The sequence below is a fragment of the Camelus dromedarius genome, chromosome 13, assembly GCF_036321535.1.
Source record: "Camelus dromedarius isolate mCamDro1 chromosome 13, mCamDro1.pat, whole genome shotgun sequence".
Lineage (NCBI taxonomy): Eukaryota > Metazoa > Chordata > Mammalia > Artiodactyla > Camelidae > Camelus > Camelus dromedarius.
This window is the reverse complement of record NC_087448.1, coordinates 43,554,413-43,578,759: the sequence shown is the minus strand read 5'-3', so window position 1 is coordinate 43,578,759 and position 24,347 is coordinate 43,554,413. Positions and strand designations below refer to the sequence as shown.

At 32.8% G+C, this 24,347-nt stretch overlaps 1 protein-coding gene across 2 annotated transcripts in view; it reads left to right on the top strand.

The window, feature by feature from the left end:
• TDRD3 (tudor domain containing 3) overlaps window positions 1-24,347 on the top strand; it is a 150,679-nt gene that overhangs the window by 39,246 nt on the left and 87,086 nt on the right. For both annotated transcript variants that reach the window (XM_064493109.1, XM_064493108.1), the window contains exons 2-3: window positions 7,416-7,500; window positions 12,144-12,209. In XM_064493109.1, coding sequence (XP_064349179.1) covers window positions 7,416-7,500; window positions 12,144-12,209 — 151 coding nt within the window. The remainder of the gene's footprint in view (window positions 1-7,415; window positions 7,501-12,143; window positions 12,210-24,347) is intronic.

Sequence of the window (24,347 nt, the reverse complement as noted above, 5' to 3'; positions counted from 1 at the left end):
AAATTTGAACTATACGTAATTTACAATATTGTGTTAGTTTCAGAAGAAGACATTTTTAAGGATCATTATGTTTTGAAAATATTTTCCATAATAAACACAAAATGTACAGTGTTTAAGAAGAAAGAAAACTAGTATTTATTTAGCATCTACTTTGTACCATGCATATGCTAGGTGTTTCATTTATTCCTAGATCAACTCTATAGATCAGTATTTCCATAGAACAACCAAATAGACCTTTTTTTTTTTTCTTTCTTTTATTTTAATAGGGGAGGAAAGTGAAGCATAGAAAGATTGAATACATTGCTTTGGATCCCACGTGTATTAAAGAGAGAGGCTGAGACTTACATCTAGTTCTGTCTCACTAAAAAGTACAGATGAGATGACAGTCTTTCTAAGCTATTCATAAAATGCCTTCTTATTTTTGTTATCATATAGCTTACATTTTAAAATAACATTTCTCATGTGAACTTAACTAAGTATGAGGTCTCCTGGGGTTAATCCTGGGAGGCTTTTGGCATGGCAAATAGTCATGCTGCTGTATTGCAGTAGTCCATGCACAAGGCATCAGTCCTGACTGAAGTGAGTCTTTCTAGCTGATGTATGGTTTTATAGCTATCACCTTTGTGCTGAAGAAAAGATGACAGAAATATCAGATAACTCAATATTTAAAGTATGAGTTTTTAAAAATAACTTCAGCTCTCTTTCAGAATTCAAGTATGAAAATGTTGAATTAGAGGAAGGACATAAATTGTAACCTCCAATGAAAGTAAAAATATCCAGGTGTTCATTTTATACTTTAAAAGTTATGTGAAGGCTTGGTTTACAAAAATGAGTAATAACATTCTTGCACTGCCACTATTCTTTGTAGTATATCAGTTATAGAATTTCAGAACAATTACTTATAAATTTTTACTTTCATAGCTGTTATAATAGTTATTTAATACCAAATAAGCATTCCAGGGCTAATGTCTTCATCAGTTGGTTTATGTATGGGAAAAGTATCTTAAATATCTGAAAATGGATAATAAAAAATAGAAGCTTGTAATTTATTGTCATCTGTCTTCTTATAGTTATTAAAATTGTCATGCTTATTTATTTTGATGTCAGAGAAAAGCAACTGTTGAATTAATGTTGAAAATACTCATTTAAACTATTCCACAGCAAAAAAAAAAGCATTAATCTCTAATAATTTATGCATACTTTTAATAAGTCTTTATTTCCAAAGGATGAACATAGGAGAGAATAGGAGAGAAAATTATCTTCTGATATACTTCGATTTTTTTTTCATACGAGGAGATAGCTCTTGAATGCCTCCTAAATGAGTTTTTTTTTTAAATCCTGAGTGATCTTTATAGCAAACACAAATTCTAGAATTATAAGTTTATTTTATTTTTGATGCATCTGGTCTCTACCAAAAAAAGAAAAAAATGCTAGAAACCTTTATTTTAAAGCCAGTTTAAGTATATCTTTGGAGTCTTAGCTTCCAATAATAGGATGATAACATTGTACTTGTGAAGCAATGTTGTCATCTAGTGGTGTTTTCAAGTAGTACACCTCAGAATTAGCTCTAATACATCTTCAGTTTAAAGGAAATGCCTAACAAGCCTAGCTTTCAATTTTTCAGAATTTAAACACTTTAAAATACTTTATATTATATATGCTTTATAAGGGATTATCCCTCTACCTTTTTCTGATTTCCATATTTTTATGTCTAATATTGGGCCCCAAATTTCTGTCTGGCCACTGAAATGTTGAAGTTTGAGTAGTACGGTGGTTAATCATGACGTATATATCAAGGCACATCACATCATACCTATAGAAGTTATTTGTTTAGGAAAAAAGATCCTTCTAGAGTGCTAACTAGATGTTTTTAAACTTATTGCATATTCATCCTTTCAGTTTTTGTGCAGGTTAATTTTATGAAGCATTTGCACTAAAATGTTAAGGTTTTAGTGATGATTTCTTTGATTTTGGTGTTTTTATTTTTGTGATGTAAAAATTTGAATAGTTAGTGTAGAAGAAATTAAGATAGATTTTCTGGTGTATGGAAAAAATTTAATATCATAGGTTAGGTACATGGTGGAAGTAATATATGTTTGTGCATGCAAAGAAATCCTAAAAACTAAAAACTGGAAAAGTGATGCATTTTTAGAGATAGTTTATATTTGAATAAAATAAATCTTGTATTGAAAATAGTTTGCTATATGGATTAAGATCAACACTAATTGCTTGTTACTTAGAGGTACTTTAAATAATACATATTTTTGTCTGATCCACTTATAAATAAATCATAGAGAAAATTAAATTTTAAGCTAGTGTTGATTCAAGTCCTTATTGTACTTGTTGGGATAAGGATTATGGTATTCATTTTGGCCTAAGGTGGCCAGTTTACCTAAAGAAGGAAAGAAAATGGTAGTAATAGAAGTGGTACTTGTTTTTTTTAGGAAAATGAAATAAAAGACTTCTTTTTTTTATTTTCCGCCATTTGCTGTCATAGGACTCCCTCATTTGAATTACTTCTAGTAGAAATCTGATCCTCCCGCTTGCTATGCTTAAAAAAGATTTAGGTATGGAATCCCACAGATTCATTCAGCTTACTGTAGTGCACCAGTTTATATTCTGGTTGGTGACTCTGCCTCCCCCTCCCCCAATGTGTTTATAAATCATGTTGAGTATATTGATTTTGTCTGTACTAGTTACTTGAAGCAGATTTTGTGCCCACATTCTTATTAGCCTGTTACCTTAACTAATCTTATTGCTCAGTGTGGTTAAATACTTATTTTCCCAAATTACATTCATACATAGGAATTTATAAGCAGTTTTCTTTTGCCCTAGAGGAGACGATTAGCTCTGACTGGGTATAGCCTATAAGAATAATAGTGAAAACCAACTTTTCGGCAGGCATGTTACAGTTCACTTACACTGTGGGGATGGAAACAGGAAAGGCAGAATGAGTAGAGAGATCTTTATTTGGATAGTCTTCAAAAATTATTTTTTAATATCTTGGGAATTTGCACCTGGTTGCCAACTTCCATATTTGCTAAGATGAAAGATGCCTTTTAATTAAGTGATTTTAGAAATTTTCTGTTACATTTTATTTATTTTGATGTCAGCTTGAGTAATTGAGAGTTAGTTATCATTATTTTCTTTGTAGCTAAGCAGGGATTCATTTATCAAATTCCTATGTTGGTATTGGATAACATATGTGGGCTAGTAATCTTTATGTGGTAGCAAATAATCACATGTAGATCAGGGACCTGAAAAACCACGAGGCCATCTGATTTGAGTTTTATTTGGAGACACTTAAGACCACCATGTACCAGTCATTGTCCAGATATGTCCTTTATTTTTTAATTGAGTCCCTGTCCATTTAGGAAGAATGTTTTCACTCTTGGTTTTCTCATTGGCATTTTAAAGACTTTTCATGTGTCATCAGCCTAATTGGTATGTACAGGAATAGGTTCAGTCTTAGGTTATCTAAGGAATTCAGGTTTCAGTTTAGACTAGAATGGACATTCATTGCATGGACAGGTGGAGGTAGGTGGAGGGGATGAATAGTGCAGTTTTTTAGTACTTCTGGCCAGTTAGAGCATTTCTGCCCCTAAAAAATATATATGGTCAGAAAATCTGAGGTAAGGATGAGTTCGGCATATGTGCAGTTTGTGAAATAATTAGGCCAAAGTAAATGATTTGACGCTTTTTAGTTTGATGTAGACAACTCTGGTAAGAACATTATTTATGTACATAGTTATGTTTGTTGCTCTCCAAGAGTCATATAAAGTGACCTAAAAGACATAGTTGTTTTCCTCTTTTGCTTGGAAAGGATGTCAGCCACGGATATTATATCATTTGAGAGACACTTATGGCACAAGCCAGCATGTCAAAGACAACTTGAAAATGTATAGGAGCAAACAAGCCAGTATCTGAAATAAACTAATAGATTAGTAAGTACAAAATGGGTGTGTCACATGCAGACTGACGCCTGTTTCGTTTGGCTTGTACATTGCTTTACGAAAAACTAAAAGCTAAAAACGAGAGGATCTGACAATAGCTACTGTACCTGTTCTCGTGTAGTCAGTCACAGGAGCTGCCCCCTTTAGATGGGCACGTACTGTTCAGTTTGTCTCGGCCCTCCTCGTTGTACATCAGAGCATCACATTCAGTAATTGTTAGACTCAAGGCTTTTACTTTCGGAGGAATGGATCAAAGGAAAATTGGCACTTTTTTCTCTTACAGGTAGGGATCCACGTACTGGTAATGGCAGTCAACTGTTTGGATCTAGCAAGTGATAATTGAAACAGTAGTACTTGTTTTAGCACAGTTTTCTGTTACTTGAGATTCTTGAACTGTGGTTTGGGCATGTCTGTTTTATATGCCCCAGGAACTTGAGAACAGGAGGTGAAGACGATTCTGTTAGTGAGACCCTTCTTATTAAATATGTATTCATTATGTGTGATAGGAAACCACCTCTCCCCCAGATTGGTGGATAATAATTAATTTTAAAGCTTTTATTTCTGAGGTAAGAGTTGCTCAGGATTACAAATTCAATGACTCTGAGAAGACAGAATTTTAATATCTTCTATTTATGAAAAGAGGAAATATTTCCTAAAATCTTTTTAAAAAATGAGTATTTATTAAATTGTGATTTTAAAATGGCATTATTTGAAGGTAAAGTTAGGGAGAAATGTAAGTCTATTCTGTGAGTGTCATGCAGAAATGTACCCCTTTAGTGACTTGCTTGTCAATAGAATGTATTCAGATGTATTTTTAGTTCAGAATAGTAATGGTTTTATAATGTTACTGTTTTAAAATCTCCACTAGAGGAGAAAAAAAAAATGTGTGCTTTTGGGGCTGTTTTAGTAAATAAGACCTTTCTGGGGTTGGTTTTTTCCTTTAGGGTCAGTGCCCTTGGAGTTACATGCTCAAAGATGGCACATGGGAACTGATGATAATTCTCTTCCCTTGAGGTCCATCGTGCGGATGTGCACAGGGATCAGATCTGGCATGCCGCTCCAATTTTCAGTTCCTTTCTTTCCCATTGATCACATTAAGGCTGGTAAATTTAATGTTGTTTTGTTCTTTCAGTTACTGTATTACCGTGGTGCATCCTGAAGCCAATTTGGGCATTATACCTTACTTTTATCACTTGTTTTATTCATTGATGATATTAGAGCCTTAAATGTTTACAAAAACAAAAGGATTAATTTGTCATTCCCAAGTAGTGGTTAATTTAGATTCAGTTCTGTGAAAATGGTCCAGTATTGACGGAAGAATCACCAAGATGCTACTGGGGAGGCCTCCTGTTTCTTAACAATTACAGGGTAAAGCTGTGAGGCTCAAGTCCTTTTATTTTTTTTAAATATGAAGGGTGAGGAAGGGAGACTTGTAAAACTTGAAATTGATACTGAGCCACATTTTATAATTTCTTATATTTGGGAGGCCTTTTACAGGCATTGTTTGGAAGAAATCACATGGTATTTGATTTATACGTGGATAAAGTCAAATTGGCACCCCTTACATCTTCTGCCTTTAGAATTTTTGTTAGGTTAGATGTACCCTTTTTATATTTTGTATTTATTTATTGTTGTAACAATTTTTGAATTTGTTAGTATAGTTCCCTGATCTTTTACTTTAAAATGAGACCTATTCTTGTTGGATATATTTTGGAGCTCACTGATTGAATTTGTCAGGTTGTGCTTTTTTGTGTGTTTTGGTAAAAGTGTCTAGTTGATTAAGAAATTGACTTGTATAGATGTTGGCTGTTGTTTATGAGAAGAAAATAATATTCCTGATATTAGCATTAGTTGTTGATAAATAAAAATAGTATGTTGTAAAGAAAAGACTGCAGAACTGGGAATCAGGAGGCATTTTTGTTTTACCTTTGCATAGCTTAAGTTTGCAGGTTGGAGCAAATTTGGGTTAACATCTTTGGGCACTCTTTTCTTTTGCAAAATTGAAGGGTAAACTTTGATTATTTTTAAAGTTCATTTTCAGTTCATCTGACATCCTATAATCTTTTAATTTTAAAGAGTTACCTTTCTAGAAAACAAAGTATTTTATTAGTTGTTGCATATTATTTCCCTACTGTGTAGGAATTTTGAAAGTTTTGTTTTTGTAGTTAGTCAGCGTTTAACTGCTTCTGCGTACTGTTGCTTCCTAAAATTGGCCTCAACCTATTCTGACCTCCCATTCCTTCCCCATTTTCCAATTAGAATATTCCAGGTTATTACCTCTAAAAAGTCTTTTTGCTCATACTATTCCCTTTCTATGTACTCATTTCCATTCCCCAGCCACTTTGAGCCCCCATAATATACTGTTTATAGTTATTTTGGCCTTGTGTGATAGCTGTTTACTTATTGTGTTATTCTTTATGTGAGACTGTAAACTCCTTGAAGGAAGATATTTATTTTTCATCATTTTACTAATCTTATTACTGATTTCACATAATGCTTTTCACATAAATAGGGGGTTAATTAATTAGTATTTGTAGACTGAATTTGTAAGATAATTAATGCCAGATACAGTCAGTGGCTATGAATGGTGAAAAGTTTTCAGGGTAATAAGTAAATTAACGTAGTCATTTTGAATTAAAGCAGTGTTTTAACCATCTGTGCTGACGGCAGACATTTGTATTCCACGGTCACTATGGAGTGTTTATTCCGCCTCCCATCCATTCATTCTTACTGGCATGGATGAATTGGTAGAGATGACATTTTCCCCCCTTTGGGTTCAATAATCTTTTTACTCTTGAATTAATTATTGTCTGCTACAGATGTACGGTTGGTTTGGACTCAATAAAACAGCAAAAGGCAATAAGACAATGAGTAAAAAAACTGAAAAGAGGCAGGAAAATTAAATGATATAAGGAAAAAGTTGCCTGTCTTTGTACCACTTGGGGCCAATAGTATTTACTGAAGGATTCTTTGGAACATTATCTTAGCGAGAGGGGGCTTGAGAAGATAATGTGAGAAACTAGCCCAGAGGAAAGTTTTGTTGGACTAAATTTAAAACTATGTTGTTTTCAGCTCTATCTTTCAGCACATCTCATTTTCTAAGTAAAAGTTTACTGTATTACCAAATAATTAAGTTGGATATTGTATTTGTATAATAGTAAAGTGTAGCTCATTCATTCCTTAAGAAGTATATTGATGTTTAAATAGCTTTTCTCAGAAAGCATATGGCTACTTTTTTTTTTTTAACACAATATCCCTTTAAAGATGTGAAAGAGGAAAAATATGCATTGTCCATCCAGCTCTCTCAGAGATAGTAAATAAACAGGGAGTATCCAGGACTCTTTCCCTTGTATTTGTAGTAGAAGCATTTTATAGTAGAGAACAAAACTGTGTGTAGACTGAAGATAATTTTGGTTAACTTTGATTTTAGAAAATATTAAGCCCTTTATTTTATTTTAACAGGTATCTTTCAGATGAAGGCATTGAAGCTTGCACAAGTTCTCCTGACAAAGTCAATATAAATGACATCATCCTGATTGCTCTCAATGTAGGTTTTATTTATTAACTTATAAACATGTTTAACCTGGAAGCTATATTCATTAAAAACATCTAATAGAGTAAACTGGATTTTATGATGAGTAAAGTGGAGAACATCTTTCATTTTTATTGTCCATTTTAAGTTGCAGTGATATTTATTGAATTTGGTAATCTCACAGCAGCCAATTATTAGAAATATGTATTTCTTTAACATCTATTATACAGAATCCAGTGAAAAAGGAAAAAATTGCAATTAAAAACTTTTTTTCACCTAGTGATCAATAGAATTTCATTACATTTACAATAGCTGTATAATAGCAGTAAAAACTGATCATATTTATTAAAACAAATTGCCATTTAATTTACATAGAAACTCTAGCTAGCTTATAGCTTCTTGACAGTTGTATTTGTTATTTCAAAGTAACTTTTCCTGTTGATAAATGTAGTATATATTGTAGAATACAAATACTTCAGAAAATACAGAAAAGTAAAACAAGAAAACCAAAGTTACTTACAATTACTGTTAATGTTTTAGTGTATGTTGCTTTCCAAGCTCTTTCCCTCTTCTCATCTGTATAGCTGTATCTTTTCCATAATTGAGATTGGCTTTTGGATTTTTATGAAGAATTATGAAAATTGTTTGATGTATAGATGTAAGTAAATGAATATTCTTTTTTCAATCTTGCAGTTACCCCAGTGAGAGTTCTTTTCATATCACCTTTACAATCACAATGTATAATTAATCAAATTTATATATTATGATACATAATCAGTGAAATTCATAAGAGAGTTACTGTGTGACAAATCTATTATATCACATCAAAATAGGTATAGCATAAAGCAGAAATAGTGGCTTCTGATAACATGTAAAATATAAGTATATAACTATATAGCTTTCTTTTCAAATTACTTAAATTTATATAATTAAACTTGGGTTTAAACAGATAAAATTTATATTTTGAAATGTCATTTTTTAAGCTGTTTTGAAATTTTATTCAATAAGACTAACAAGTTCATTTTTTTTTGCTTCTCAGCTAAGTATTTAGGTTTTTAATAAACAAAAGACTATAAAAATTTTAAAGTAAGCACTAGTTAGAAATTATACATGTTATTTATGACTACAAATAGGAATATTTGCTAGATATTTTAACTTTCTTTGACTTGCACCCAAATTAGTGAATTTTATTTTTAAGAAAGTGTTACAAAGAGCCCTAGTTTATTTCTTTGTCAATTAAAAAAAAAAGTCCTAAAGGTGATAGGAAAGAGGCTTTGTGACAATCTTCTGTTCTTTATTTTTCTTATTTATATACCTTATATACCCCTTATTTCTCTTATTTATATACCTAGGTAAATAGCATTGAGCTATCTATAATTGGATATGGAACTAAATACAATAAATCAAGATGAAGTATTTGTCTTATGCACATAAGAGGTACATGATGATCATTGTCTTAGTGAATTAATTTATCTTTATAATTTTCTCTAAAATACATGGTTGACTACTCCAATTCAAAGCTATCATGCCCATATAATAGGATAAAAAAATACTTTAAATCAGGATGCAGTCTACACCAGACAAATAATCTCCTTTTCAAGTTTATAACCTTTAAATAAAATCAGGCATTTATAGTATTTCTGTTGAATTTTTTTTAACTTTTGAGTGATTATGGGATATTAATCACTAATTGAGAAAGACTTGCATTAATGATTCTTATATATAACTTGCTACATATTGGGAGAATAATCCAGGTACAAGCTTTCGTATACTCTCTTCCTCCTGTGGGGAAACACACTGAATTTGTTCCTTTATCTAGCAGTGAACAAAGCGATAGTGTGTATACAGTTTTTCTGCCTAGAGAAGTCTATTATTTTTTATTTATTAGCTTTTATTGGGTTGCCTAGGAAGGTACTCTCTGCCTAGCATGAAACAGAATTCTAGACTCCTCCCTCAAAAATCAGGTGTTTATCATAAGGCACAATGTTAATACAAATAATTTAAGCAGTGAATTACATTATCAGTTAGGAAATGGTTCAAGTCCCAAGTATCCAGATGCCAGCTTAGGAACAACATTGTAAGTAGGTCCTTCTAAAGACAGAAGTCTCAGAGCTGCTGTGTAACTCTCTTCTGCATAAATTTTTTTGTTGAAAGGAGGGTTCTTAATTTTTTACTCTGTAGAATGAGAAGTAAGAATATTAAGAGGTAACATTGAAACCCAGCATGTGGTTTGGTGTTCAAATTCTTGAATTATTTCAGAAAAAAATTAAATGATTGCCCAGTCTTAAATTACTAAATACTATGTAATAGTAAAAAATATAAAAAGATAATTAAAAAGTTTCTTTTAAGATTCTATATACTATAAAATGATTTACCAAATAGATATGCTGCTGAACTTGCTTGAAGAAAGAGTCAGGAATTTTTTTTGTGTGTGCATACATGTGTTACAGATTAAATACTTCTGCATAATTTCTTATTAACTATAAATGTTTTTTTGGACCTAGTTATTCTAGTGATCCTGATATAATGGCATGTGAATAATAAATTTTGCCACTGCAGAACTGAAAAATTGACTTTGAATTTAGAATGTTTAAAGATTTGGTAGGTCATTTTCATCTTGCTGAAAGAACAATGAAATAACATTCCTTATATGTGTGTATGGCAGTTTAAAAGCTATGCAAACTTGCAATATTTTGTCTCTTTTTAGCCTGACAACAATTTTGGAAGATAAACTTGGTGATATATTTCCCATTTTACAGAGGAATAAATTAACTGGATTTAGAGAATTTCTAACAGTATTCCAGGTCATATTAGTTAACTACAGAATGCAGTAAATCAGTTTAGGATTTTAGTCTTGTGCTCATTCTGCTTTATATTAATGCCTCATTTTAGTTTAAGTTATATTTTACAATTTATTGATGAAAAACCAAAAATGAAGGACCATGATATATCATAAAATTTGTTACACTGTTACACGTACAGACACTGTTTCTCATGTGTATTTAAATATTTTAGCCTTTGAGTGACTTCAAAATAATGTCTATGTTTTTATGAACTGTTAGTTGTATTATTGACTTGTTATACATGTTCAGGTGATAACAAAATATGCATGTTTTATATTCACTAAAATAAACATGATAGCAAACATTCATTAAATGCTTACTCATTATGCTGAATGCTTTACATGTGTTAACATTTAATCTTCAAAACAATCCTAATATAGGAAAGACTAGTATAAGAAAGTATTGTTCCCCCTATATGTTGCTTGGTATTTTCAAAGTGAAAAGGCATACAACTTGAGGTGTGGTTTATGCTTCTTTCGCTCTGTTATTGGGTGGAGGCTGCAAAACCGGTAAACTTAAAACATTGTTACACAAGTATTTGGCTTTGGGGCTTAGCTTGCCTGGCAGTTGCATTCAGTGAGTTTTAGTTTATGAGTGATCCTTGTATTATGTTGAGAAATAAATTGTGAATAGTGGTAATAAAAGACAGGAAAGGGTCTGTGAGAGTTGTATAACATGTATGCTTGTTTCTTAAGCTGACCATACATGGATATTTCAAATAAAAGGATATTCTGTTACTGTAGGTATTTGGAGAAGACTATCCTACTTTTCTATATGTAATCTCTTTATGTTACGGTAATTTTAATCATCTAGTGTTTTTCCCTTAAGTCTAACATGAATTTCTCCCTTAAAATTTTTTGTGATTAAATGCATTGTTTTCTTTTGCGCTTCAGGCAGTGAAGAATTTGTTTACTGTATTTAAGGAATAACAAATACAGTTATTAATCTGATCTCACTATCTCAAGAGTTAAGATAATTTCTTAGCTTAAATAATTAGGTCTTTTTCATGAGGATTAGTTTTCCTCTGAACAGGTTTCTTACCATTCCTTCAGTTTTTACTTCCTCTTAAAGAGGACAAAACCCTTAAACATTCTTTTTTATGTAGACTGTGTAGCTGAAGTTTTGTTTTTATGTCGGAAATGTTTATCTTAGTCTTTATTTTCCTTTGGTTTCCCGAGTAATGTGTACTTCTGCGTTTTCATGCAGTTAATCATTTGTTCACCTTCTATTCCTGTAGTTTGTTTAATAAGCAAATGAAGTAAGTTTTTACTACAGGACACTCTTACTGTGACTTCTTGCTGTTGTAGTGGTGCTGTTCTCTGGGATATTTGTGTATTATGCAGCTTTGTTATGTTATAGATGTCACAGCCTGTAATGTGTTTTCATGTCTCTGCTATCAAGATTATGTAGGATTTTGTTGTCAAAAATATACTCTGTGTGTTCAAAGTAGTCATTTGGTTTTGGATTGTGGCATTAATTTTTTAGTAATACTGTAGTTTACATAAAATCAAATTTTAATTTTAATAAGGAAGACTTAATAAGTTAAAAAGTTACCTAAAGAAATATGACCAGGTGTAAATAAGGCCTTATATATTACTGTTCAGTTTACTGGCATACTTTAAACAGCATATGTATGGGATTCTGTTAATTTCAAAAGATTGATTTTATATATATATATCTCATAATCAGTTGAAAGATTTATTTAAATTTTGTTCCACAGACCTTAAATAGTTTTATCTTTTATTTGTGAATGAGATTAGATTTACATTCACTTTTTTCTATAATTTTGTTTTAATAATAATATTTTTATTTTAGACAGACTTGAGAACAATTGGCAAGAAATTCCTCCCCAGTGACATCAATGGTGGAAAGGTAGAAAAGGTAAAGAAAAATGTTAACTTCCTAAATTATGCTGAGTACAATAAATATGAACATCTAAATTACTGGAATTATTTTTTGTCAAGACTATAACTTCAAAATATTTTGCAGGTGAACAAGTCACAGAGTTATCATATTGACTTCCTATACACATGGAAAATAATTAAAACAAATCTTTTGGTGACTTTTCAACATTTAAAAAAACTTTGGTTCAGGAAATATGTCTATGACACGCTTACTTTACAAGTGAGACTTAACAGATATTATCAGAGCTCAGGACATGGACTTTTTTGTACCTTTTTACTTTAGTTACCTGTTACCATATTTATTTAATGAAGTTATTAATAGAAAAGTATAAGATTGTGACAGAATGTTAGGAGCAATTTGGCAAAGCCACGTATTTGGTCATTGCTGTCATTTTGCATTAACACACGTATATATTCACGTTATGGATTTTTTTCAGTGATTTTTTTAAAATACATGGATATAATTTTTAGATATCAACTAGTTAGTCTTTTACCTCTTATTCATTTATATTCTATTTCTTCTTTTTATTTGAAAATACATGTAAATTTTGTCAACCAAGAATTTTATATGTGCTTCACGTTTTGAACTATTAAGGAACACTGTTACTATAATTTATTTATTTTTTTAATATATTTTTTATTGAAGTATAGTCAGCTTATAATGTGCATTATTATAATTTAAAGAAATACTTTCAATATGAATGTTTCATTTTTGAATAAGTATTCTTATTTTAGCACTCATATTTAAGACAGTTACTGTACCTCAGATATGTTAAATTTTATATAATTTTAAGAGGTCTATAATGTAACAACATATTTTTCATGTTTTCTAAATGTTGGTCCACTAATGCAATAGATGGTAATCATTTATCTGGAAATAAAAAAAGTTTATAATCTCCTCTAGTTTTTGAAGCAGATACTTAGAGGAGAGAGTTCTACAAACTCTTAAGCAACTCAGTTTAGTGTTTAACAACACTGTGTGTCAGCAAACTTGAATTGTATTTTAACTTAAATTTCTTGTGCTGCAACTGAAGTCCATAACGTTTTCTTTATCTTCCTTCAGAGAAATGGAGAGCATCTGGTTACCTTCCCTTGTGAATAATTCTTCATATGCTTGAAACCTTGTAAATGTCACTGACACAGGTTTCTTTTTGCCAAAGCCATCTATCTTGGTTCCTCTGTTTTTTGTCTCAAGCGTTCCATTCATCTTCATTGTTCTTCTCAGAGCCCTCTTCAGTTTCTTACATTTCTGTTTCTGGTTGTGGTAGTGGTTCTCAGGCTTCAGCATACATCAGAATCCCCCAGAGGCTTGGCTAGAACACTGACTGGCAGCCTCCCACCTCCCCTACTCCCATGTTTCTGACTCCATTGAACTGGGGTAGACCCGGAGAATTTATCTTACAAACAAGTTTCTGTGGGATGTTGATTCTGCTGGTTAGGAAACATACTTAGAAAACTTCTAGATGATAGAACTCCAAATTAGGCAGCAGTCTTGGACAGGTCTGATGAATATAACAGTTCTTTACAGAAGTAACTACCATCAAAACAGTGCCTGCCCGTTCTTACACTAGATTATATAAGAAAAGTAGCTTTCTGGGTGGAGGGTGTGGGGCGCAGGTGTAGCTCACTAGAGCATGTTCTGGATTATTGATTTTCCATTTTTTTCTCTACATGTCTTTAGGGATTCTCAGAACCCACCTCTGCTATACGCTCATGGGGAAGGCTACTGATGAGACTTTTCTCTGCTTCCTCTACCTTCTCAGCATTTTTTGCTTCAAAAAGTTTTTTAAGTTGTCTCTTTAGAATTTCCTTTGAATGTAGCTAACAACAATAAAATATAACTTAAAATATTTGAATATAGAATTTTCTGTGCCAAATTTTATCCTTTACAATATTCTTAATGTTGATGTAGCTTTAGTTTATACACAAAGTGAGAAGATGCAAAATAAGCCCTTTTCACATGAAATAGAAATTAAATTGGATCTTCCCTTTCTGCTTTTCCCCTTTGATTATATTTTTCCTTTCATTACCTGCTGCTTTTTTTTTTCTTAATTTGTATTCTTTTTTATTGAAGTATATAGTCAGTTTACAATGTTGTGTCAATTTCTGGTGTACAGCATAAATTCATTACCTGCTTCTGACACCAAATATAATTCTCTTAATATTTTTGAAAATAACTGTAATAGAAATTTTAGAAGCCAACCCACAAAAATTACTCATTTTATTTGCTTTTAGTTAAAACTTCATACGTTAGATAAAAATATAACTACTTTTAGGCCAAAGTAAATGTTTAAGGAATGTATTTTTGACAAGAATTACCTAAGCTGCTTTGTAAAATAAGACTAATACAATAAAAGTTACTTTATTTGTGTCTTTATTGGAGTACTTCATTACGCCGCACTTCAGCATGTTAATGGTAATGGAATCATTATAAAGACATGCTCCAGTTTCTAAATTATGTATCTTATAGTTCTTGTTTAAAATAAATTTTAAATTTAAAAAATTAAATTTATTTTAATCTGTGTATAAGATAAGCAGGGTAATCTGCTTTGATTTGAGTAAGTAATCTGCCTGTTCCTTGAACATGCTAGATTTTAGTATAAAATATTATTTTCTTATTTTCTTTTTATAGTCAAAAACGAATGAATGAAATAACTGGATTTTACCTAGTGATCTTCCAGATAGATCATACTAGACATGAATTTTCCAAAAACTAATTTAGACAGAGTATGTAAAATGTGAGCTGGACTAGCTGTCCCAGGAAGAAGAGGAGTGGTTTTGATGTGCTTCAGATGTGGTGTGGCCTTGGAGACTGGAACACGAGGGCTGGTAGCATATTGCACACATTCAGATTTTAGAATTATTGGGCTGGATTTAAATCCTGATTCTCCCGCTTGTTATAAGTTTTTGTGACTTCTGGCAAGTTGTTTAATCTTGCCAGATTTAAATTAAATTATATATGTGACATACTGAATGTAGTGCAATGTGTATGTCAGGTATTGAGGATTATGAGCCATCTAGGGTGGTGTTTTTGTCCTGGAGATCTAAGAATGCATGAATATTTACTATGTCAGTTGGGTATTTTGCTACTGAAGGATCTCCAAGGGAATTCAGTAAATGAAGGAAGGCAAATGGATACTTTATAACTGACTGGGTTTTGGCCCCAAACCCTAAGGCAGAACTTTATTAGTATAAGAGAATCAAAGTAGGCCAAAGTCCTGCTCTGACTATTTACACTAAGTTCCAAGCCTGCCTGTGATATTGCTACTCCTCAGAGGAAGAAAGCCAAAGGAAAAAGTGACATTTGGAGAGCATTTGTGCCAGTATTTAAGAGGCAAATACTTAAGCAGCAAGAGAAGAGAGCAGGCTTTCAGGGAGCTACTTCCATTAGTCTTGTGTGGTCCCTTTAAAAGGGCCCTGGTCCCGTGTCTTTTAACTCCATTGGAAGCTTATTCTTTAGGGGCCAGGCTCGAAATAGAATGGCAACAAATACAAGTAACTTTATTATTAATTAATATAACAGTTTTGTTCACATTCTTTTCTCTTTCCTCCCATTCTCTTAACATTATTTTGCATTTCCCATATTTTCTCCATAAGGTTGCCCGTAACCCTGATGCAAAGGTTGCAGACAAATTTGAAATTGGTGAGAGTGGGAAGATGACAATTTTCTCCAGGCTTATCTAAGCCTAAGCTGGAATTCCCCGTAGGCAGTTTATGTTTGATTTTCAGGCCATAAAGATTGTTAGCAATATGTGCTGGGGTAGCCATATGCTGCAACTTCTGAGTTTTTTAGGGCGGACTTTGTATTTCTAGATTTTACAAGGTCCTGGAACATGGTGGCTTATGAGCTAAAAATCATGGAAAAAAGTCTTGACAAAAAGAGAATAAAACTATACTTCCTATAACTGTTTAATATTTTTCACATTCTTATCCAAGTTTAATATTTTGCTGTAGTTATTTTCATAGCTTTTGCCTCTGAAACAAGGTGTAGAAGTTAATTGTAAAATATAGATTAATGTAAAAATGCCCTGTTATCAGTCCAGCTATATAAGAATTTTATGCATTAATGTGGAGCTGTAACAGGAGACTTTTCAGATCTGTGTTTACTTTTCCATCTAAGTTGTAGGACTAAAAGGTTGTATATGCCTTTTTAAATGTAAAACACTGATTAAAGACCTAAGTTTTCCAAATAGAAGTGACTTCTCAAAGCCTTAGCAATACTGACATCAACCACAAGATGGCTTCATTGCTTTAAAATTCAAAGTGAATGCCCTGTCACCCTCAGTATAGAACTTGGATATTTTTAAAAAGAAAAGTGATTTTAAAAAGTTTTAAGTTTTAATTTAAATAAATTGTATCGTGTTTCATATATGTTAACCTATTCTATGCTAAGTAATACGATTTATCTGTGTTCCTTTTAGTGAATTATTAAAATTAAACATGCACTTTTAATTTTAGAAAAATGGATTACTGAGACGCTGATCTTACCATGCTTTATTTATAAGTGCTTATTGGTAATTATTAATAGGACTTCTGTGGAGTTTAAAAACAAACTGCACATAACAGTATATGTGTGACAGTATATGTTAGACGGATACTCTTCTGATACTTGGAAAACAAACTTCACTTTTTAAAAAAATTCTCTCACAGAACAAAAAGCTAGAGAGGTGAAGGATAGATGTATGGAAATAGGCAAATGACACACTGGAAGAAGTGTTGATTTTGACTGGAGTCCCACAATGTTTTCCTTGTAATTCATTGGCCTGATTGAATTATGTGCTGTGCTGTTACTTTGATGTAAACATTGATGCTTTTTACAGGGAATCTCAAGTTTGGGAAAACGTATTCAAGATTATGTTATCTGTTTGTCAATTACCAGGCATTTATAATACCCTGTTTTTTAATTTTCTAAGGGGTAGAAATGTTTAGATCTTCTTCTAGTATAATACCACCATATTTCTGATTCAGAAAGTTTTTCTTTTATCATTTATTTATTTATTTTTCCATTTAAACTCTCTTGATGTGTATGAATATCACTTGAAAAATTTGAGATCAGGATTAGGAACTCCTTCTCAAAACTATTTCTTAAAAATATTCCTGATGCTTTTGACTGCTTCCCTCTTGACCTTCCTTTATTGGTACAAGTTCCTAACTTAGGAGAACCCTGGTTTTCAGTAAACACGTCTTCACTTCCTCTTTCTCTTTATGGAGAACCTACTTTGTGCCAGGTCCCATGTTAAATAATTTATATGTTTTCTTCAGAGCAGCACTGAAAAATAGAAATTATTACAACCCTCTAGTTTACTTTAGAGTTAAGGGAACTGTAGTTTTTCTAAAATCAGTCTTTTGTTGCCACGGCATCTTAGTAATTGTCATGTGAATGGAATATCCTTCCCTCAGCTGCCAGGCAAACTGTCATTTATTGTTCAAATTCCAGCTTGAATGCCACTTCTCTTCTAATTAGCTTGATCTTTTCTGAACAGAATTAATTCCCATTGCCCTTTATACTTACATCTGTTTTTAGTATGTAACACATTTTATCACAGTTTTAGAGTGTGTAGTAAAAAGAAAACAGATTTTGGTGTGAGGCAGATCAGAGTTTGAATTCTAATTCTGCCCCTAACTGGCTGAGAAACCTCTGTCAAAGTACTTTACCCTCTGCTCTCAATTTTCTCATTTAAGACACATAAATGATCCGAATATACTTTTTCGTTCTAGAGGCAATTTAAATACCTTAAGTAAAAATCCTGCCACATTTTCTGGTGTATCTAGAATTGCTAAATAAATTATAGTAAAAACACAAGGAAATTTCTTTATCAAACAGTTTTTGAGTGTTTATTTGTGCTAAGTGCAGAGGATGCAGACATCAACAGGACAGCCCCTGCCTTCTTGGAGCGTGTAGCCTAATGAGAGATCAAGAATCCAACAGTGTCAGTATAGTACCACAAATACTATATTGGAAGTACATACAAGGAAGGGGCAGCCATCTCAGCTTGGGGAGCTTGGTAGGGTGAGGTGGAGAGGTTGCTTTTCTTGCTAGACTGTTAGTTTTTAGAGTTGTGGTTCTCAGTAAGGGACAGGCAGATGCCCTTTGGGGGCATGTATAAAATCCTAGGGTGGGAGGGTGTATGTGGAATGTGTATAAAGATTATGTATCTATGTCCATGCATACATAACACGCATTCACACACACACCATATTTAGTGCTGTTTCTATTTGGAAAATAAAACTACCAAAAAAAGATATTTTATTGTACAAACTATAGAAAATAGAGCTTGACAAAATCTTCTTGACTGATAATGGTACATGGAAAATAAATGTAGTTAGCATTTATGATTCCTGGAACCTGAATTGTCTTCCTGTGTTTGAGGGAATTGTCTATCTTCCCATCTGGGTGGTGGTGAAGAAAATGCCAGGTACTTTTTCTTTCGCCTCCTTTGCAGCTGTGCTGTGCACATGTACCTCAGCTCTGCTAGTCAGGTATAGCTGCACAAGGAGATGCGTTAGTTACACAGAAAAGTGGAAACTGTGGCGAATCCTCTCTGGTAATAGTAGAAGCGACAGCAAGGTTGAGTTTCCAGGGTAATCGCTACAGCAGTCCGGGGAAAGAGTCCAGGGCTAGTGAGATCGGTGGTACAAGGTCTAGGGCTAGATGCTTGTCAAGTGCTGGATCATGACCGGTGATAGTCAGCATCTCTTCCCTATTTAGAGTTCAGTAGTTGAAATCAATCATGGAAATTGGCAGTGCTACAAATTAGGGCTTCTTTTCTCACCTTCCTATTCCCAAACTATTTTATCAACACACTGTTGCCATCAAACCAGTTCTGTGGTTTGATTTTCACTTTTTCTTGCTGTGAAGACTACAAAGCTAGTTCTCTAATTCTTTTGGCACTTCTGTAGATTATCCAGTGTTTTAATTTTAAAATATTATCTAAGTTATTTGAAAGCAATTTTAATGTAATATTTTGATATATACAAACATATATCTTTTGAAGCTTAATAATGAAGTGAGCACTGTGAAGGCCCAGCCTGACGTGAGAACTGGAACCTTACAATACCATTGTACCTACCTACCTGCCCTAGCTCTTCCTCCTCCAGACACCAAGAAATGATTGCTGTGAATTTTGAGTTTAGCTTTCCTTGACTTTTAAAAGAAATATTTTAGTTACGTAGGTAATTATTTCTATACAATATGTTTTGTTTTTAAGCTTTAAAAAATGGTAACATTGCCTGCTGTAACTTGCTTTTATCATTCAGTGTGCTAGCTCATGTTGCATATACCTAATATTCATTTATTTTTTCTTTTGTGTAATATTAAGCTGTATAAACATTTTTTATTTATTACTTTCTTACCATAATTTACTTATTCATTCTCTTGTTGATGGACATGCAGGTGTGTTTCTCTTTCTTCTTTTTTCTTTAAGTAGTAGATGCACTACTACTGTTTCTTGGAGCAAACCCGTGCGTTTTTCTTGATGCATGTGTGTAAGAGTTTGTCTAGGGAACGTAACCAGGAATTGAATTACTGTGTACTAGAGTAGGCCAATGTTCAACTTTACAAGATAATGCCAAATTATCTTCCAAAGTGGTTGTTCCAGTTTGTATTACCTTCAGGAGCAGATAGGAAATCCCGTTGATCCATGTCTTTTGTGGCACTTGGTAAAATAAAATTTTTCTAATCTTTTGGTTGTAAAATATGTTATTTTTTCCTCAGGCTGTTCTGTCCCTGACCAGCCCCCTCCCCAATATGAATTTTAGAATCAAATGATCAAATTTCTTAAAATAGGTCAAGTCAGTTTGATTGAAATTGCTTTGAATCTGCCTCTCAGCTTAAAGACAATTGAATCTTTACGATACCTAATTACTAGTGAAATACTGGTAAGCTGCCTCTCTGAAGAGAGTGAGAAAAGCCCTCATATTATAGTATTTGCCACTGCTCATAGTATAACAATTCCTGCAGTGGCTGATTTTAAGCTGTACTGTGAAATCACCGAACTGGAGTTGGGAGAAATGCTGGTAACAGGCACTTGTGAACTGGTCTGAGCTGGCTCCAGCACACCCTTGGATGTATCTCTTCATTTATTTAGTTTTTCCATAAAGTTTTGTAATTTATTGATAGTATATAGGTTGTGTATCTTTTGCAAGCTTTATACCTGGAACTTTCTATTTTTGTTGTTGTAAATGGTGTTTTTAAAAACACTTTTTTTCTGTTATGGGTACATAGAAAAGTAACTGATAATTGTATGTTGATCTTAAATTTGCTACCTTGTACTTACCATTCTTAATAATATATCTGTGTATTTTATGTTTTCTCTATAAATAAGAGTTTTGTCGACACTTTACATGAATAGAATCGTACAGTATATACTTTGTTGTGTATGTATCCGGCTTCTTTCACTTAGTGTAAGGTTTTTGAGGTGAATTCATCACGTAGCATGTGTCAGTAGTTTGTTACTGTACATTGCTGAGTAGCATTCCATTGTGTAGGTTTACTCCTTTTTCTTTCCATTCTCCAGTTGATGGACATTTAGATTGGTATTCATAGGTCTCTTTTATTGTTTTTCATTGCTTCTGAAAGTATGTTTATTATTATTATTATTACTCGTTGAATTGTTTATTTGCATCTTTACTCTCTGCTTCCTGGTCAGTCTTGCTCAGTATCAGTTTCATTAGTCTTTGCTAAGAACCAATGCTAGACTTTGTTAACTCTCTTTATTGTATTTTTAGTTTGCTGTTTTGTTAATTTATCTTTATTCTCTTCTAACCTTATTTGAAGTCATTCTGTTGTTCTTTGCCCAACTTGTTAGTTCGCCTCATTTATTTTCCTTTCTTTTCTACTATAAGCATCTTGAGGCGGTTTTTCTCCTGCCACTGCTTTAACCATATCCCAAAGGTTTTATACACGGTATTTTCATTATCATTCAGTCCTAAATATTTTTCTGTTTATATTAAGATTTCTTTTTTACCTGTTTTAATTATAGAACATTACCCTTTTTTTCTTTTTGTTATAGATTTCTAATTCAGTTATATTGTGATCAGAGAATTTGGACTGAAAGATAGCTGTATTTGAAATTTTGTAGAGGCTTGCATTATGGGTTGATATATATTTATCACTGTTGCATATTTGCTTAAGAAGAGTATTTATTCCCTAATTAATGGGTTCTTATATAAATTCTTTAGATTAGGCTTATTTATAGTCTGTGTTTGATAATTCCAAATTCTCAACACCTTAGAACCTTAAATTAAAAAAATTTTAAAAATGATTTTCAGGCTTTGTGGCTTTTTTCCTTGTGAATGTCATGATATTTTCTTGTGGTTTTATATTTCTTGATATTCCTGCATGGGAATCCTGGGCACCTGAATCGGGAAAGCTGATAGAAGGGATATATGGAGCTAATGGGGTACTGCCGACTTGCAGTGAGTTAAGATTCTGGCTGAAGTAAATTTAACTACTTTTCCACTAAGCTGTCTCTGAGTTGCAGTGTTGTTACTGTCCGAAGCCAACAGATCTCTGGAGGAAAATGTCCTCCAAATTGAGGCTTACCATAGATACCTACATAGGTGACATGGGGAAAGTTATGAAATTTCTAACATTATGTAAACAGTTCCCTTTTGCTCCAGTTTTTTTGAATCTGATACCATCTTTAGGATGGTACAGGGTGTGACAAAAGATACTTTTTTTTTTTAATCTCTTCCTGCTTCACTCCTACGTTATTAATATCAAATTTTGTTAAAATTATATTGAGTTCTTTTGACAGAGCAAAGAAGTAGGGAAGAAAGAGGGCATCATAAAAACTTACACTTCAGGCTTTCAAAGCAGTTACGGGCAGAACCACTATTTCTTATTCCAAGGCAACTTACTAGAATCATTACCCAGTTGCTTGGATCGTAAGGTAGGGTGTGAATAGTTTCTTTCTGCGTATACGGCCCTGTTTCTAGGATTGATGGAAAATGTGATGCTTATGTTGGTAGGTATATATTGAGAAATTTATTTCTCAAGGAAATTGATAAGATTATAAAAAGAAATGACCAGCAGATTTTTCATAGTATCATAGAATGTCTTAAAGTATAGACAGATTCTTGATTCCTCAAAAATTGTCAATTTTAAACTGTTTACCTAGGTGTGATCACCTGGATGTGATAGATGAGTGGTTCTATGTCATCCAAGCTTTGGCGAGTCTGATTTTAAACAAGAATGTTATTTAATATGATCGATAAATTAACAAAGTTATACTGTCATTTAAATCTGATATTCCACATTGGTTGGTATGACTAGTTAGTTCAGGTGACAGAGTTGTCCATCTACCTAAGGAGAGGAAGGAATGAAGCCTGGATAAATTTTTATTTTGGCCTCAGAGAATATTTCTGGCAGATACTTGATACTGTGTGTTAGAATTAGAGATCTTTCTTCTTCTTTTTTTTTTTTTTAACATTTCTTATTGATTTATAATCATTTTACAATGATGTGTCAAATTCTAGTGTATAGCACAATTTTTCAGTTATACATGAACATATATATATTCATTGTCACATTTTTTTCTCTGTGAGCTACCATAAGATCTTGTATATATTTCACTGTGCTATACAGTGTAATCTTGTTTATCTATTCTACAATTTTGAAATCCCAGTCTATCCCTTCCCACTCCCTGTCCCCTTGGGAACCACAAGTTTGTATTTTATGTCTATGAGTCTACTTCTGTTTTGTATTTATGCTTTGTTTGTTTGTTTGTTTTTAGATTCCACATATGAGCGATCTCATATGGTATTTTTCTTTCTCTTTGTGGCTTACTTCACTTAGAATGACATTCTCCAGGAGCATCCATGTTGCTGCAAATGGTGTTATGTTGTCGGTTTTTATGGCTGAATAGTATTCCATTGTATAAATATACCACCTCTTCTTTATCCAGTCATCTGTTGATGGACATTTAGGCTGTTTCCATGTCTTGGCTATTGTAAATAGTGCTGCTATGAACATTGGGGTGCAGGTGTTATTTTGAAATAGGGTTCCTTCTGCATATATGCCCAGGAGCGGATTTAAATTTTTTATGGTAATTTCTTTTACTTGCTCCTGTAAAAGAAAAAATCAGACATTAAAGAAATCTGGGGCAAAGATTAATCTTTATTTTTTAATTATTTTCGTTTAAAATTGGTATCTTTTTTTTACTTTAGGGTTGCCCTTGACACGAGTTGAACAAAGAATTTGAAGTTAATATTCATCCAATTTTGTGCATGCTTTTAGATGATTTTAGATTCAGGGTTAAAGTTAGGATTTAGAATCTTAGAATCTTAGCATTTTATTCTGTTGTGTTTATTTGGATCTAGTAATTCCCTATTTTTGACTACAGAGTATAATAAACTGAATAATAAAAAAATCATTATGTCTGCTATTTTGCTTACTGTATTGTGGAACTAGTCTTAAGGCCTGCTGAGTCAAATTGAGAATTGACTAAAGACTGTGTATAATTTGGGAGTTTCTAAGGAGGCTCTAAGAAGTAGTACCTCCTTTTCTACTTCGGTTTGGAATCAGCTGAGAAGTAAAAATGTGGCAGATGTGGGCCAAAATATCAACCTTATTATTGATAAAAATTAATTTGGAAGATGTGTTGGTGGGAGAGCCTAGTGAATACAGTAATTGAACCACAAACCCAGCAGACTTGTACACTCACTTATGGCAGTGCCTGTTCAGTGAGGAGGCTGAGTAGGTACCTCCTCCTTCAGGGTCCCTATGTAGATCCCAAGAAAAACAAGGGTGAGGATGAGCCCAAAATATGCAGTATATTCTTCCCAGTCAGGTGAGTCATTTCATAAATGGGTGTGTTAGTTTCCTGAGGCTTCTGTAACAAATTACCACAAACTTGGTGGCATAAAACAAAAGAAATTTATTCTTTCACAGTTCTGTGGGCCAGAAGTCTAAAATCATGTGTCAGCAGGATTGGTTCCCTTTGACGTCTCTGAAGGAGAGTCTGTTTCATGCCCCTCTCATAGCTCCCAGGAGCTATGGGCAGTCTTTGATGTTCCTTGGCTTGTAGATGTGGAACTCCAGTTTCTGCCTCCATCTTTCCCTGGCCTTTTTACCCAGTGTCTTTGTGTTTATTTCCCCTTCTCTTCTAAGACA